The sequence below is a fragment of the Vanacampus margaritifer genome, chromosome 17 (genome assembly GCF_051991255.1).
Source record: "Vanacampus margaritifer isolate UIUO_Vmar chromosome 17, RoL_Vmar_1.0, whole genome shotgun sequence".
NCBI classification, from domain to species: domain Eukaryota; kingdom Metazoa; phylum Chordata; class Actinopteri; order Syngnathiformes; family Syngnathidae; genus Vanacampus; species Vanacampus margaritifer.
In genome coordinates this window covers 14777768-14790934 of record NC_135448.1, presented here as the reverse complement: position 1 = coordinate 14790934, position 13167 = coordinate 14777768, and the positions used below count along the sequence as shown (strand labels likewise).

The following is a 13167-nucleotide window of genomic DNA, read 5'->3' as shown; positions in this document are numbered from 1 at the left end:
GGACTCAAAATGCGTTTTATGGTGATTGCAAAATAGATGGAAGTTGCTGGGAATTTCTTTCTTTTGGCATCGCCGATAATATTAGCCTGGACCGACGGCGGAAGGAAGTCTCCAGATGATAAGACGCATAGATTGGCCGATGCTACAAACCACGGAGGATGGAAAAGTGAGAGGGAGGAGACGATGGAGGAAACTAATGGAGAGAGCAAGACAGTGAAGTCGGCCATTATAAATCATATCCACTCTTGGCGCCAGCCGCGTATCCTAGCAACCAGACAGACTCCGCATCCCTTCCGCCCCCTGTCTACAATATGTACCGCTCACAGCCTGGTAACTCTTATTACCCATAGTGCACTGGGCCATGCCCCAAAAACTCCTGACACACACGCTGATGGCGACGGCTGCCGCATCTACTGTACATTTGCGTTGGTTTAGGGCTGGTGAGATCTAACAGGAACTGACTGTTGGACCAACAAATAACTCACTGCACACGTTTCTAAACACACAATATAAAACATTTAACACTGACAAGTCTCAGACAGGAATTAATCATGCATCTATTTCCTGTCATGCTTGTGCGCAAGTAGTTAGCTGGTGTCAGTTCAATTACTATTTTTCAGGAAAAATAAAAACATGACTTATTCTTTATAAAAATGAACATTCAATGGTATATTTTTCAACTGAGCCTCAAGTTGGATTATGAAAAATCTGCCAATTTTTAGATTTTTGTGTTGGATTAAAAAACAAATTAATCAGACACATTTGCTGTTTTTTTTTTTTTGACAGCCAAATGAAAATGGATAGAACAAATAATAAACAGATTCTATTCCAGTTGATTTTGGACCCTGGACTCAGATGGAAAATATGAGCAATTTGAGCATCCCATATATTATAAGACTGATATTCGATCCTATTCATTTCTATTTTGTGTTCTTTCCATCACCTCTCACACCCACTTATAGACTACAGCTTAACATCCGCCGTGTTTACTTCCTGTAATCGTTTTTTTGAAGTACAAAATATAACAGATTTGATTTTTGCTGCAATGTTAGACTCACCCATCTTTTAAACAGCTAAAGTGTGCTTTGGCATGAGAATGTTTTGTCACAGTTGCGGGTCTTGTTTTGTGTAATTTTGACGACACGTTTGATGACACTAAACACACTTTGCACGCTGCTTGTGCTCCTGTATGGGTTAGGCATCAGCCTCAATGCCTACTTTTAACAATCTGAGTGGTCAGGAGGACACAAACACACAATATGTGTGTGTATGTAAATGTGTCTGTGTCCTGAGTGCAGCAAGAACGACGCACTCAGCAACCACTCAGTCATCCCATAGTCCAAGTGCCACCACAAGTAGGTGGTATGAGAGCAAAATAGCGTTTGAGAAATGAAGGACAAAGTAGCCAGTGTGTGAGTAATAAGAATACATACAAAGAGAACACAAGCACGCCACCTTGTGGACCGGGAAAGGCATGGCTCTCCCATGGTGCTTTTCCTGTTGAATGAATCAAATCAAATGATTTGCATTCGGTTAAACAGAGAGCATAAAGCACACCATTAATTTTGTTTGTTAACAGTCAGTTGGGTGGATTTGTGCCAGCACATTAAATTCTTCCATTTAACACTGTGTGCAGAGTGACTGAAGGATGCTTTAGAGGTTTTCAAGGGTACCACTTCTTTTAATCTAGAAGATAAAACCTCTTTTAACATTTAATGAGATTCAGAGAGAGGGGGGGAAGTAAAATGAAAAAAATATATATAAAAGATAGCAAAAGCGCTCTTCCTAAAGCAATAGGATCATACTGTACACTCAAATCCTGGAGGATAATGAATTAAATTAACTTTCCATTTAATCTCTCGCCTCTTATCTTAAAACTGTACTGCCAAGTTTATGCAGATAAGCGTAGGTTTAATCTCTGACTTGGTAATTATGTTTTCTGTCTATTGTCAGCCTTCAAAAACCTCATTCATGGTGTGTCATTGCACAAGGTGGACACCATTTTAAAAAAAATCCAGTAGCTTAAACCCCTGACACACTTTCACTAGGAAACCTCTAACACACTTTTACGTGACAAATAATCGTGGAGCAGGGTGAGGAACCTAAGGCCTGAGGAACATATAATACGGCCAGCGAGATTTCTCGTACTCGGTCTAAAATTGGTCTAGAACTTGTATTTGTGCTCAAATATCTCTTGCTTATTACAACAGCTACAGCAATGCTAGTTTTGTTAGCCATTCTGCATTGTGTGTTAACATGATGCTGGTGGAATTACATACATTATTCTGTTTATGCTGCTTTTGTGGACTCCAATGCAATTCTAAAAATATGCAGAACATCAGAAATACATTCAACTCATGCCAATACCTAGAATGTATAATAAAGAACATTTGTTCTGCTATTAATCAGTTTATTCATATTTAGTATGCCACCTACCATTTGTGTAGACTTTGGTAGAATTGTTGCAACCTTCACCCGTTTAAAGCATGACAGTTCTACGATGACAGAGAGCTCACATTACTTGAGCAAAAGAATAACTACAAGTAAACACACATATAATATAAACTTGATGTATCGTACTCGTCAGTAGCTCATGCAGCATTAGTAGACTAATGTTCAAGCTTGATAGGCTGAATAAACAGTAAGTATAAGTTGCTCGCATGGTATATCTTTGTCACTTTACTGTGCATGGTGTGAAAGATACGTTGCTATAAATGCCGAGTAAAATTTTAATTGAATTTAATTGGAGTTACCCAGGGCTTTGATTCCATGAGGATCGAGTCACGCAGTTTGTTATCAAGGCCATGTCGCTCACTTTTTTTATTTAGCCATTATTGTGTCATTGGTTCTTTGTAATTATCGCAATGTTTATGTACCTCTTTTAGGGCGTAATTCGAAGGAAAAATGTTTTAATACCATTGTCGTTTCTTTCTTCTTTTTTTATCATACACGTGACCACAACTACCTCGAACAGCGACGTCAACAAATTAGCTTTGTTTTCAAAAGCACTGATGTGTTCAATGACATTCGGGCAAACTAATTAGTTAAAGTAGTCAGACCGGCAGAAAATTCCACTGCCGACTTTAAATTATAATGGAACTAAACATCTACAATAGCATTAAGATACATTTGGATTTGTGTACAATCATCCTCTTGTGGCGTATTATCCTGCTGCATGTGTTCGTAAAGCGTAATCCCGATTTCCCGTTAAGTCGTTTTGCGCGGAGTGTACGTGAACGCAACATGACAAACTCTTGACAATGTTCCTACTCCGTCGTAGGACCACCGTTAAACATGCTTAGAATGGCGGAGTGGGATCCACCTGCCAAGGAGCAGAGGTACGTTTATATTTTTTGACGTTTTTAATTCCCTGAGATCCGTTATTGTGGCTTAAGACGCGATTTCAACACTACGACGTTGTTTTCTTTAACGAGTTGACAACCCAGTCGGTAGCTAGTGGCAAGTCCGTTTGCCTGTGTGGCAAAGTGCACCGAACTTCCATGCCAAATATTTATTTTTTAGAACTTCTCTTAATGTGTACGGAGTTGATGACGAATGTGTGATTTGTAGAAGGTTTTTCTACCTTCTGGTATATTCGGCGCATAGTGTGTCTTGTTCCGTTGGATGCTTTTTGTAACAACAACTTTTAAACTCCCCATATTGGCTGCCTGTCAGGTCTAAGAATGACGACTTTTAGCACTTAACGTATTTTTTTGTTTTACGTATGTGTGTTTGTAAAACAGCCGACTGTAAGTTTATGTGTTGTTTATACGTGTTGTCAAGTTCTGCGAGAATGGATCGTCAGGGAAGTCCCAGACTGCATGTCAGCAATGATAAGGAAAATGTCATGGTCAAAGTTCAACGTATAGACAAGGGGAGATGAACCGAAGGCCAATGGACCATTTATGGTGGCTGTGGCGCCCCGCGTATTTGATCTGGTCGGCCATACATTTATAAACCTCAAAACATAACATGCATCCAATAGCCAGGGTCACCAGTTGATCCCTTGTCTTAATTACTGTATATTTTAAAAGAATGTATGTGGTTTGAGCGCGGTTTTGCACACCTACTCCAGAGTTTTGAGGTCTGGGTTCGAATGTGGAACTCAAAATCAAGGGGGCTGTTGTACAGAGAAGGGTTGAAACTTGTTAGCTTGTCCCGAAATGATTGTCACGTCTGAATTTCCACCATTTGAAACAAGTTGTCTTTTGAAATGCTAATTATTTTTAGTGTTCAGTATCACAATGAAGTAATTAACTTTGCATAACGTCGTCATTTTTGACTGACCTTTCACATAGAGAAGAAGGCTAAAAATGATTTTTTCTCAATCACCATGTGTTCTGTGCATGTTGTAGCTCCTGGTTATTAAGTTGGCTCCCGTCGTGGTGCCCCACTTCCCCCTCTCAGCTTAAAGATGCGGAGGAAAAAATGCTGAAAAGTAAGTGATGTCGAAACAATGATTGTGCGTGTGTTACAAACCTCTTATTGATCCGTTTCTTCCCCGCAGGTGTAAAACAGCCTTTCTCCAGACAGCATGTCCGCATCTCCAACGGAAACTACCTGTGGACCATCGCGTTCCAGCCGTCTTCTGCCCCGCCGTCCAGGCCCCCTCTGGTTCTGTTGCACGGCTTCGGCGGCGGCGTGGCCCTGTGGTCTCAAAATCTGGACTCGCTCTCCAGCGGCGGTCCGGTCTACGCTTTGGACTTGTTGGGCTTCGGCCGAAGCAGCCGCCCGCTGTTCAGCGGCGAGCCCGAGGGGGCCGAGGAGCAGTTCGTGGAAGCCCTGGAGGAATGGAGGGAGAAGGTGGGCCTGGAGGAAATGCTGCTGCTGGGACACAACCTGGGAGGATATTTGTCAGCTGCCTACACCCTCAGATACCCAGAAAGGTATTATACCTGCTTTCTTGATTATTATTCCTAAAGGTATATTTAACAGAAACTTAAAAAATATATACATATTTTTTTAAAAATTTTTTTAGGTACACCAGCACAAAATACTGTAGTTTAATTTGTTCCGTTGCTACGCTTGAAGTTCAAAACAAATCATCCTTCCCCATTGAAATGAATGGAAAATAGCATTTCAAGTCAAATAATTGCTAATATATCAATTATTATTGCATCTCATTAGATTGCGCACCTGCCGGGTACTAAGGCTGCCAAAACCCATGGCACAATCTTAAGATTCATTGTGCTCACTAACGATTTCAATTTGGTGTGTGCGTGCAGGGTAAAACATTTGCTGCTGGTAGAGCCGTGGGGGTTCCCCGCCCGTCCCGAGAACCCCCACCATAACTCCATCCCGGTGTGGATCAGAGCCATGGGGGCCGTCATGAGCCCCTTCAACCCCCTGGCGGGCCTCAGGCTGGCCGGGCCTTTAGGTTGGTACAGTACACACACACACACACATTGATTACAATTTTATCACCTCCCGGTTCCTGACAGATTACATAAGCATCATTACGGAACATAAACATGTCGTTTAAATAGCGGCGGCGGTTGAAGTTTAAGGGCAACACTGACAGTAAATCACAGCGGTGCGAGCGCCGCATGGCTTGCAGGGAGGAAAATAAAAGTCATGCATTTTTAAAATCAAACTCAAAATAAAGTCATACATTTCTGAGATAAAAATGAGTGTGTTTGCAAGATTAAAAAGTCAACCAGTAGATGGCATCATTCTAAAAAATAACCACTATTATTCTTTGTGTTTTAATTCCTCCCTTCAGGCCCAACGCTGGTCCAAACAATCAGGTCCGACTTCAAGCAGAAATATTCCTCCGTGTTTGACGACAACACTGTTGCCAACTACATCTACCATCTGAACGCTCAGACTCCCAGGTGAGCGCTTTGTGCACTGAGAGCATCCATTTTGTTTCACAAACGTATTGAAGACGTGACCCAAACGCCCCCCCACCCGTTTTAGCGGCGAAACGGCTTTCAGGAACATGACCATCCCGTACGGCTGGGCCAAGCGGCCCATGCTGGAGCGCATCGGCCAGGTGCGGGCGGGAATTCCGATTTCTTTTGTCTACGGATCGCGCTCCAGCATCGACAGCGCCTCGGGATACGCCTTCAAGAAAATCAGGCCGGAGGTGGGAATCACGGTAGGTGCTTTCCCGTGTCTCTCGTGCCGATGCAGCGCAGTGAACCCTCGTTTACTGTGGGGGGATTGCGTTCCAGGCCCACTGGCCATTGATGAAAAGCCTCGCTTAAAAAAAAAAAAAAAATAAAAAATGATTTTTTTAAATTAAATTTGAACAAGTATAAAAATTGATTTTTTTTTTTTATTTTTTTTACAAGGTCTTTCTTCCCATGTATTTTCTAACATAAGCAATAAATTACTCTGTATTACAATAAACAATTAGATTTATTATAAATAAATGTTTTGGTCTTAATAGGTTAGGCTAACATTTAAAAAAAAAATAGAAAAGTATAAAAGTATAAAAATTGATTTTTTTTTATTTATTTTTTTTTACAAGGTCTTTCTTCCCATGTATTTTCTAACATAAGCAATAAATTACTCTGTATTACAATAAACAATTAGATTTATTATAAATAAATGTTTTGGTCTTAATAGGTTAGGCTTACATTAAAAAATTTTTTTTAAAAAAATATAAAAATTAAAGAAAGGCAAATGAAGCATGAATTAATATGAATATTATTACAATATTTTTTAGGGTTAGACTGGAAAATATTAATGGCATTTCCGTTCATTTCAATGGAGAAAGACTGATTTGAGAGACGCTGTAATTTGTTGATTCATTATTTAAAAAATATTAATACAAAATATGAGTGGATTGTTTTATCATTCAAATGCATATTTAAGCTCTATTTTCTTTGACCTCATTACCTGGTCCACTTTAAAAGTCAAATGTCACTCTGAAGCACACGTTTGCTTGCTAGTTAGCTTGCGAGCTAACGTTCTATCTATCTGTCTATCTATGTGGGAAATTAAATGTATCAAATAATTCTATTCACCTTCTACTTGTCAGGTGATTCGAGGAGCAGGCCATTACGTTTTCGCCGACCAGCCTGAAGACTTCAACCACACGGTCCTCCGCATCTTCGCCCGGACGAAAAGGAACAGCACAGACTTTGGCCCAAAGCCGTGACAACTCTGACTTTTTTGTTGTTGTTGTTGTTTTGTTTTTTTAAGCTAACACACTCTTTGAAGTAAACCCCACTACGCAACAGGGACGGTTGAAACCATTTCGGCTTTCTCTCTCATGCACTTTAGCGACCGGTGACGCTTGTCTGCCAGTTGGAAATAAACTCTCTGGAGGCCTCCGAGGATTGCGTCAAATAGCGAATGAATAATGCCTTTGGGAAAAGATGTTGGGCAACTCTTATCTGGATCTGGAAGGACAATTCTCCGAATTGGACTTCTTGTTTGGAGCGCGGATCTATACAGAATGTTCTCACAGATACGCGGGGGGAAAAGTAAATAGGACAAAGGGCAAGTGCTCGTCTGGGCGCGTGTGTAGGTTCTCGGAATCGTCAACCGTCTCAACCAGCAGGTGTCAGCACAGCACACGGCCTCCTCCGGGCCGCTGCACCGACAAAATCCAACATCCATGAGTGTTAAAGGACAGCCAGTCTTAAGAGTCTCGGCACACGCACATACAAATACAAAATAAAAAAAAATAATTTAAAAAAAAAAAGAAAAAAAAAGAGAGAGAGCAATGATGATGACATGTCAAATCGGTAAAATTACCGAATGAACAATACTGAGCTCTCCAGAAAAAAAAAAAAAAAAAAAAAGAGTCTCGGCACACAGTACACACACACACAATAGGGTCAGAGCTGGGTGTGTTTGACTCAAAATAGACTTCCTGTATTCAAGTTTTTTTTTTTTTTAAGAACACAAAAAGACATCAATTTAAACGCTATTAGCCAAGAAATTTGTGTCTGCCTATGTCATTTTGAACATTTGACTTGTAAATAAAAATCCCAACCTGAAGTTTGAAACTCTTGATGTACTGTAGAATCAATTAAGGATTTTAGGACTTGTTACACTGTCTGTCATTCATTGTCGTGAACCAGCAGGAAGTTTATTCAACATATTTAGCCATATTAACGTTAAAACACGTTCATTTGACTTTTTTTTCTTTTTCATTGCATAGTAAGAGATCTGCACACTAGTAGGACAACTCCAGGTTGTACTAGTTACTACTCGTGGGCATTTTGGTGTTACTAGTAGAGTCCAGGAGGCAACTGGTGCGGAACTCATGCCTGTCTTTGGGCCTAGCAGTGTTACTAGTAAGGATTATTTGCGTATTAGTAGGGCAAAAGTAAGACATAGTCGCCCTAGATGGATGTTAAGGATATGGAACAAATGTTAAGAACATCTTTCCATACTTGACTGACCATTTATACAAACAGTGTGAAAAGCATCGAGTGCAGTGTCGAACTGAACATCTGACAGTACTCCCACACACAAAGATGATATTTTAGTACTGTACTGTTTTAAGTCTAGTATAGAACTATCGTACAGAGAGGCGTTTGGGCCACCGTGTTAAAAAAACAATTTTTAACAACCAAATAAGTGTCATTATTACCGTTGTAAAGGTTCAAGGGTATTTTTTTTTTTCATGGTCTGGCTTGCGAGTGAAGGTCCCTGCTGCATCTGTCAGTTTGTGTCAACGCACAGACATCGGCGGCGCAGCACTTGCAAGCGTCTCCTGGCAACAGCGTAGTCACGGAGACCAAGTCTGTCGGACTGCCAAGCTCCCGGAAGTAACGCTGCGCTCGGACACGGTGATTATGGGTCGTCGCTACATGCGGACGCCCTGCTGACAAACATGTTTGAGCCCTGCAGTATAGCCTGCGTTCTTGCTCATAAAAATACATGGATGATTTATACATTGATGTGTTTATTAATTAGAAATACCAAAAAAAAAAAAAAAAACATTTATGTATGTGTCTGTAGGTGTGTGTATAAAGTATGTCTACTGTATATAAATGTATTTTTAACAAAACATTTCTTGTATATCCTCTTCCTGTATAAAAAAATAATGATATCACAACTAACTCAAGTAAACCCCAGAAAATTATTGTAGTGATTTATTTTATAAATCTTTTGTATTTTTTTCATTTTACTTAAATGTATTACAATTATTTATAAATTAAATTAAAACATTTACCTTGTTTTATTTTAAATTGAACTAATAAATTATAATGACACTTCTTACATGAATTATCAAATTAATTAATTAATTAATATAGAACTATTATTAAATATGATAATTTCAATGGCTTAGCGTATCCTTACATTACACTTTCATTTCACAGTTTAATTGTAAAAAAAATATATATACATTAAAAAAATGCTTTGGGATGTTTATTTTTGTTTTCAAATTGATCAAAAATATGAATGCTATAAGATATTTTAGTGTGACAATATCTCTGTATACTTTTTAAGAATAATTAATAATTATCAAAAAAATAAAAAATACAACATATTAAACATTCATATCCTTATACAGATTTTCTAATCTAACTATTCAAAGGAAAATATTTTTGTATAACTATGCGCCATTTTTGTGACACGTCTACAAATTATTTATATATTTTTAAATATTCTCATCTATTTCCTCATTAAACTGAAAGCATTAACTACAACAATAATTGTCGGTGGTTAATGCGATTTCCTAAATAATTAAATTCATAAACTATGAAACGTCATCAAAATATGCAGATTTTTTTACACTGTAAATCATACACTGTACCTGCATATCCTAATACATTGAAATACATATCATTTGAATAGCCCAGCATATCCACATTCATGCAGCACTTTCCTTTCATTAATGTGTACATGCAACATGCGTAATTCGCAATTACCAGAGCCTGCACGCTCATTCGTCGTCTCCGTGTCACCCACGCAGTCCTACGGGAACACAATCATTCCATTAGCACAAAATGAGTGAAGTGACAGCAGCTCACATCCTGTGAAAGCCTCCATTAACACATCAGTGGCTTTGACTTCTTTAGTAGTAATCAGCAGCATCGTGTGCTGCTTTACAGACGACAACAACACTAAATGCATGCTTTTTTTTCCTCTCTTTTTTTTTGTTTTGCACAATAAGAAAGTTGTCCTATCCTCTAGGCATTTTGGGTGTTTGGAAAGTCTTCACAGGAGGAACAAACATACATTTATGAATAAGTATAATGCAATGAGCAACAGTATTGGGGAGTCTAAATTTTGTAAAGCAAAAAAAGTTGACCATATTAGCTTAGCTGCTGCCTCACATAATGTAGCTAACAGCAACACGCCATTATTTTACAGAGAAGTCAAGAAAATTGCAGGAAAAGCGAGTAAATGTAACTTATTAAAAAACTATACCCAAAAGTAAGTAACTATAACTTAGTAACTGCCATGAAAAGCCTACTAGCATATCTTTTTTTTCTTTCTATGGAGAGCTCAGTATTGTTCATTCGATTTGACATGTCATTATTGCTCTCCTTTTTTATTAAAAAATTTATATATATATATATTTTTTTTGTATGTGCGTGTGTGTGCATGCGAGCGTGTGTGTATTCATTAGTTCACCTAAAACCTATTAAAAAAAATCCCATACTAATAATATAATATAATAATAAATTGCCAAATGCAGAAACATCAATGTAAGTTATCACGATGTAGTGGCTCTCGCTAACAGACAGAATTAAGTAACCAGAATTAGGTTAAAAAATTCTATATACGTAGACCATGTTTCTATGAATTTTGATATTTGGTTTTTATTTGAGGCAGATATTTTTTCCATTAAAATGTGATTTATGAGGAGGTTAGACCATTGGTCGATATTCAGAGTTTGTTTATTTTTCCAGTTAACACGAATTGGTTTTTTTTGCGATAGTAAGGGCTACAAGTGTAGCCTTACTAGCATATCTGAACTTTTTGCAGAGTTACTCAGAGGCATTCCATTGGGCAATAGTCTCTTGCTTTCACAACACCGCATACCTTCTCCCGTGGCATTTTCCACCCGGAAGCTTGCGTTAGATCAACACCAAGATAACACTGGCATCAATTCATTCAAGATTAGGCTGCTGTTGCACACCAAATAATGAAGTTAAAAGTTCCAAAGCAGCTGCGAGTCGAGTGGTCTGAAACTAAAAATAAAGTGAAGACAGCTGGCAGGGAGGAATAGGTCGGCTGTGAGGCGAATTGGGCAGCTGGGGGGGGTGGGTGGGTGTTCGGAAGGCCAGACATGACACTAAGGATAATTAAAACCACTCAATGGCCACATTCGGAACACCAATACATTTTTTCCTCATCTTTTTTTAATCTACTATCTCACCATCATCTGGTTTCTTGCTTATAAAGAAATACTACACCAAAAAAAAAAAAAAGTCAATTTATTGCGCATAATTTGCTTCACTTTTGAATAGAACTGGCAGGTGTTTTGTTGTAAAATGGGGTTACATGGTGTCCAAATTGACCAACTAAAAATACTTGGTGATTGGTGCACATTTCATAACAGTAATAGGATTAAGTGTAACAGACTGTGGGTGCACGCTGACCCCGCAGGCACAAGGAGATCATCTGTCACGTGCTCATGTTCCGAGCCAAGTGGGACAAAATAGTGCGGTGCATACCACAATAAAGTATTGTGAAGTATGTTTTGTGCTCTGAGTAGTGTTGGAAAGAAACCAAGTACAAATACATCAGGTATCTGTACTTCACTTGTCCATTGTCCTATGCAATAATCTGTGCTTTCTACTCCTTAATTTGTCAAATGGGTGTGTTACTTTTTACAACCTGGACTTCCAGTATCTAGCATATTTATTTATTTATTTATTTATTTAGCTGTACCTAGACGGTGACCCAAGCACCTTTTGGTTCCAAGATTTGTTTAGCCACAGCTAACAAAACTGGGCTCCACTTTTGTCATGTTGCAGAATACTAATTCAAAGTTTTATAAAATCCGAGGTTTGGGGGGCGGGGTCGAGGGGTGTATATTTCCAAACATTTGACAAATCTGAATAATTCACGAAACATACATTCACTATTTTAACATGCAGATGCACAGGGACCCAAAATAAAACACTACTTACTTTCTGAGTCTTCTTTCAATTTCTGAACTTCTCTTTCTGGGACGTTTTTACGAAAAGTGAAGCCAGGTGTTACGAGAGCGGCCATTTTGGAAATGAGAGTTGTTCCAGTGTTGACCTGACGAATCAGGAAAAAAGTCCTGAGTGCCATAAAGATTGACCCTCTGTATGTCAAAAGTCGAGCTAAAACTTGGTTTTGACATATGTCAATTTCAAAATAAAAAAAAAATCTCACTTTGAGTTCTTGGTAGCACTTTCGTATCACTAGCGTGATGCATTATGGGAATTCTGGTTGCTTGTGCACGTGACGTGACAGGCTGCCACTGGCACTTGACGCTTTTAGTGCTTCATTCATATATATATTTTTTTTAATCACGCGGTGACCTTGTGTGTGCGCGAGTTGTGAGCTGTGCGGATTACACGGGCCGCCGCGTGTTTTGTGTGTCGTTGCGTCATGATGCGTAGTGTGTGCGGGCACATCCTCGAGCGATTTATCCGATAGTCTGATCCCCATCTCTTTGTGGAATACTAGGCCAGATGTTGTACAGATTAGACTACAACTCGCTCACTTATTTGTGAACGGGGGAGGGAAGTGTGTTTGAAAAACAAAACATTGTGTTAAATAAAAACATTCAAGAAAAATAAAGTGGGAGAATTTTAGCTGTAAATTTGGCTTGTGTACAGTACGTTATTACTTTTTCCATTCATTCATTCTAGAAAATTATTAAAAGCATTAACACTGTACAAACCTGGGCGTTATTTTATTTTGAAATGGCTTGGTCAGAACCAACAAAAAGCCAAAAAATGGTCAAATAACGCCCAGGGGGTAAGCAACATATTTAAAATAACTTGTTTTTTTTACTTCAAACATTTGCCAATAAATGAAAACCAAAAACATTACAATGTTGATTTAATATACAGTGAGACACTTTTTCCAAGTCAAATAATATTAGTACTGTTAAATTTTAATGTCATACAATTACAAGGAAAGTCAACCCCAAAATTTCTGAAGCTGAGCTGATTGGTTGTTACTTGCCGATGATGTGATGATGTCATTTTCAGTCCACAGCAAATGGCCAAATGGCCGCCCCTTGAGATGGCTAAAAACAAGTTGATT

At 38.7% G+C, this 13167-nt stretch overlaps 1 protein-coding gene and 1 long non-coding RNA gene across 2 annotated transcripts; one reads left to right on the top strand and one right to left on the bottom strand.

Moving 5' to 3' along the window:
- Positions 1–3185: 3185 nt before the first annotated feature.
- Positions 3186–7956, top strand: LOC144037593 (1-acylglycerol-3-phosphate O-acyltransferase ABHD5-like). Its single transcript, XM_077549173.1, has 7 exons — positions 3186–3338; positions 4356–4438; positions 4508–4886; positions 5226–5377; positions 5723–5834; positions 5920–6100; positions 6989–7956. Exons 1-7 carry the CDS (start codon positions 3295–3297, stop codon positions 7106–7108), a joined length of 1071 nt encoding a protein of 356 aa, XP_077405299.1. The 5' UTR covers positions 3186–3294; the 3' UTR covers positions 7109–7956.
- On the bottom strand, positions 4637–12196 carry LOC144037595 (uncharacterized). Its single transcript, XR_013288975.1, has 3 exons — positions 12054–12196; positions 9840–9885; positions 4637–4782 (listed from the first exon to the last, which is right to left on the bottom strand). It is a non-coding gene; the product is annotated as an uncharacterized LOC144037595 (long non-coding RNA).
- Positions 12197–13167: the final 971 nt, after the last annotated feature.

Bases quoted from the DNA above. Each gene is read 5' to 3' on its own strand.
- LOC144037593 (XM_077549173.1), top strand. From the start codon at position 3,295: ATGCTTAGAATGGCGGAGTGGGATCCACCTGCCAAGGAGCAGAG. The intron at 4,887-5,225 runs GTATTATACCTG...GTGTGCGTGCAG, and splicing joins ACCCTCAGATACCCAGAAAG to GGTAAAACATTTGCTGCTGG. The intron at 6,101-6,988 runs GTAGGTGCTTTC...TCTACTTGTCAG, and splicing joins GGCCGGAGGTGGGAATCACG to GTGATTCGAGGAGCAGGCCA.